Source organism: Vollenhovia emeryi, unplaced genomic scaffold (assembly GCF_000949405.1).
Source record: "Vollenhovia emeryi isolate VEMERY1.0 unplaced genomic scaffold, V.emery_V1.0 DF941951.1, whole genome shotgun sequence".
Lineage (NCBI taxonomy): Eukaryota > Metazoa > Arthropoda > Insecta > Hymenoptera > Formicidae > Vollenhovia > Vollenhovia emeryi.
The window spans coordinates 1-4393 of record NW_011964415.1 but is presented as its reverse complement, the minus strand read 5'-3'; the positions used below and the strand labels follow the sequence as shown (position 1 = coordinate 4393).

The 4393-nt window shown below is 39.0% G+C and overlaps 1 protein-coding gene across 1 annotated transcript; it reads left to right on the top strand.

Moving 5' to 3' along the window:
- Positions 1-5: 5 nt before the first annotated feature.
- On the top strand, positions 6-3498 carry LOC105570730 (fatty acid synthase-like; the record flags this gene model as incomplete). The annotated part of the gene is made up of 7 exons (XM_012028167.1): positions 6-76; positions 153-846; positions 961-1792; positions 1906-2372; positions 2462-2719; positions 2918-3169; positions 3260-3498. Coding segments are annotated over 7 exons (2685 nt in total), but the record flags the coding sequence as incomplete, so codon positions are not given.
- Between the last annotated feature and the right edge of the window lie 895 nt (positions 3499-4393).

The following is a 4393-nucleotide window of genomic DNA, read 5'->3' as shown; positions in this document are numbered from 1 at the left end:
TAAATATACCCTTTGGACTGGAGTATGTCGGATTCGATACTGATGGGCAACGTGTAATGGGAGTCTGTGATATAGAGTAAATAATGCTTCAAAAGATAACCATATTGCGTAATACGATAGAATTGAAACAAAACTAAGATTATTCTTTCTAGCTGTATATCAAACGTTGTTCAAAAAAGAAAAGAGTTTTACTGGAAGATACCTGATGCATGGACATTTGAAGCAGCGGCGACAGTTCCATGCGTATACAGTACAGTTTACTTAGCCTTGTACATTCTTGGAAAAATAAGAAAAGGCAAAAAGATACTTATACACTCTGGTACTGGCGGCGTTGGACAAGCAGCCATTCACCTCGCTCTCAAAGAAGGATGTGAAGTGTTTACCACTGTGGGTACAAACGACAAACGGAACTTTATTAAGAAGATATTTCCGACCATTCTGGAGAATCATATTGGAAATTCAAGGGACACCAGCTTTGAACAAATGATAATGCGAGAAACGAATGGTCGCGGCGTTGATATCGTGTTAAATTCATTGTCGGATGAAAAGTTAATCGCATCTGTTCGTTGTTTAGCTCAAAATGGTCAATTTCTGGAGATTGGCAAATTTGACCTTATTTCTAACAATCCTCTAGATATTTCTCTGTTTCATAAAGGTATTTCATTCCATGGCGTTTTATACGACCAACTGTTTGGTAGCAATCACAAGTATAAATCACTAGTGTACAAAATGGTAGCCGATGGTCTTAGAGATGGAACCATCCAACCAATTCAAGCAAAAATTTTTCAGAAAACAGAAATCGAAGAAGCCTTTAGGTACATGGCAAGTGGAAAACATATGGGAAAGGTATGCTAGTATTGATTAATAGTAGCTCACAGAGAATTATTCACAATAGAAGCCTATAACGGAAACCCGTTTTACACATATAACATGAATTTTAAACATATAAATATTTTTTAGATAATTATAAATATACAAGAACCGGATAAACCTTCAGACAAGCCCATTTTTGCATATCGTCGCTATTACTGTCTCAGAAATAAAAATTACATTATACTAGGAGGTTTAGGTGGATTTGGTTTAGAGTTAACCAACTGGCTGATACTTCGAGGCGCCAGAAATGTTGTGTTGATATCGCGAACTGGAATAAAAAACGGGTATCAACGCATGAAAGTTCGCCTTTGGAAGTCGTACGGTGTAAATGTGCTGATCGTGAAAGACATCAATGTCGATGACCCCAAGGATTGCGAATACCTCTTGCAAACTGTCGAAAGGGATGCACCGGTAGACGCGATATTCAATCTCGGAGTGGTGCTGAAGGACGGCATCTTGATGAATCAAACCGCGAAGACTTTCACGGAATCCTTCCAATCGAAGGCTCGTGCAACACAGGCATTGGACAAACTTTCCAGAAAGATCTGCCCGACACTGCGGCACTTTGTAGTGTTCTCTTCCGTTTCTTGCGGCAGAGGAAACGCTGGACAGACTAATTATGGCATGGCCAACTCCATCATGGAGAGAGTGTGCGAGAAAAGGGTAGAGGAAGGATTACCCGGACTGGCAATTCAGTGGGGAGCCGTGGGTGACGTGGGTCTGGTCGCTGACATGCAGGAAGATAATAAGGAACTGATTATCGGCGGCACTTTGCAGCAAAAAATATCTAGCTGTCTCGACGAGCTTGATAAGTTTTTAATTCAAAGCCGACCAGTTGTGAGTAGCATAGTCGTAGCTGAAAAGAAATCGTTATCTCTCGGGCTTGAAAATCTGGTAAACACTGTCGCCAATATTTTAGGTACATGCTCTCATGCTTTAATTCTCGTACATATACTTATTATATTTCTTTGTTAAATACCAGTTTACGAATAATACATTATGATATAAGTCAGAATAATTTTTCTATTACAGGCCTAAAAAGCATGAAGAGTGTGAGTCCAAATTCATATTTGGCCGAACTTGGAATGGACTCCATGATGGCCGTGGAAATTAAGCAAACTTTGGAACGAGAATTCGATATATTTTTCTCTGCGCAAGAGTTACGAAATCTTACTTTTACCAAGCTCCGTGAGATATCCAATGCAAGTGCAGATAATACGCAGGATATAAATAAACTGGATATTGTGCAGCCAAACTTGAAATTTTTAATTAGTGTTATAAAAGACAAAGACTTCATTTCAGAAACTTGTTTAGATTTCTCGACTAAAAGACAGAAAACTACAACCGAAGTATTTCTCATACCAGGTATCGACGGATGTGGAACTGTATTCAATCATTTAGGGCCAAATATTAACTTCTCAGCAAGGGCCCTGTGTTATTATACAAACAACATCGATGCTACAGACATTATATCAGAAACGAGTGATCATCTTATAAACGTAATCAGTAATTTTATATTCTATTGAACAAAGAAGTGTTTTTATTTAAGAGACATAAAGTTAATCAGATGATTTTGATATTCTTACAGCATATATTACCAAAACTGACAGCTGGAAAAGATTTCATAATGGTAGGGTACTCCTTCGGGTCTATTATCGCAATTGAACTAACGAAAAGATTGGAAGCTATGAATTTTAAAGGACGGCTTATTCTCATCGACGGCGCTCCTGAGCAATTACGAACACTATACCAAGAGTACAGTTTTGCAATTTTGGATGATTCAGACCTCCAGAATATTGTTTTAATCAATATTATGGAAATTTATTCAGCAGGAGATACTGAAAAAGTATACTTTTTCTTGAGCTTGAAATTATTGTTACCTTTCTTATATTTAAACATATTTTAATCTTCTTTGTGTGGTAGTACCAGTATCAATTTTATTACTCTTTCTTACAATATTTGGTTTTAAAAGGATATTTTATATTTCCAAGTTACTTATTTATAAATACAAACTTTCTTAAGAGAATAAAATGCAATTTGGTAGATTCTAACGGAACTGAAGAAATATAAGACCTGGGAAGAGAAATTTAGTATCTTCGCCAAAGAATTTTTAGCTACGAACACGTCTCTCTCACTCGAAAATTTAAAAACACTGTGCACAACAGTTTATAAATATTCATCAGCTGTTCCGCAATATGATTCTTCGCTGACACCTATGAAGTCTTCCATAATGTTGTTAAAAGCTACGAACCCGTTGTTTAGATCCGTGATTGAAGAGGATTATGGTTTGCAGAAGGTATCTTTAAAACACTACGCTAATCTGTATTTGATAATAAGTTTCAAATTTCAACAAATTATTTGTTACTAAAATACATAATTATTTAAGATAACTCAAAATGTGGTGAAAGTACATTCCATTGAGGGTACTCACGTGACAATATTAAACAGTGAGGAAATAACAGGTGCGATTAATGGAGAGCCGCCATTTGCAATGTAATATTTTAAGTTATTTATAATTTTATTTTAAATTTACGTCTGTTATAAAACTTATAGCAATCTGCATGGTGCATGGTTTATATGTATCTACACGGTGTATGGTTTATACAGGGTGCTCCGCAACATATTGAAGACCGGTCATGGGAAGGTAAAGGGGACTAAGACAAACAGAAAAGTCCTGTACTATTTTGCGCTTGGACGAATAGTTATCGAGATACTGAATTTTAAAAATCGCCGTATTAGTCCAACCCACTGGCAAATGCAAGCGCGCAGTAAGTAGCGACCATCGCTGCGAACTTTGACGCAGCGCGGGGAGACGTGCAAGTGGTCGCGTAAGCGGCGGACGGGCAGCGGCGCGCCTCGCCTCCCTACTCCTCGCCGCGCATCGCCTCGAGCCGCTCGAGCGGGGCCGCTAAGCGGACGCATCTCACCGTGCGCTTACATTCGCCAGTAGGTTGGGCTAATACGTCGATTTTTAAAATTCAGTATCTCGATAACTATTCGTCCAAGCGCAAAATAGTACAGGACTTTTCTGTTTGTCTTAGTCCCCTCTACCTTCCCATGACCGGTCTTCAATATGTTGCGAAGCACCCTGTATATTAAGATAAGAAAAAACATAATTAATCTAAAACTTAGTCTAAACTTAAATCATCATTAAATTTATGAAAGTTGCTTATATTTATACATTGTAATAAAAAATTAGGTAAAACTGCAGAATAGGGGACCCAGCTCCTACGACCTTGACATTCAAGGTCAAGGTCAAGGTCACCCTCCTGAGTGACCCTCAGAAGGTTTTAGCCGTCGCTCGTTGTTCGTTAAAAAGTTATTAACAAAAAATGTTTAACGATGGTTTTTAATATTTAAGTTGCAAGTGCGTTTGGCACGGCGCGCTGCGCGCGCCCCACCCTCTCCCGCCCCACCCCCGCCCCACCCCCTTCCCCTCTCCCACCCCTCCCCTCTCCCACCCCCACTCCCACCCAGATTCTATCGGACACAGTCCCGATCGGACACAGGCTCCATCGGA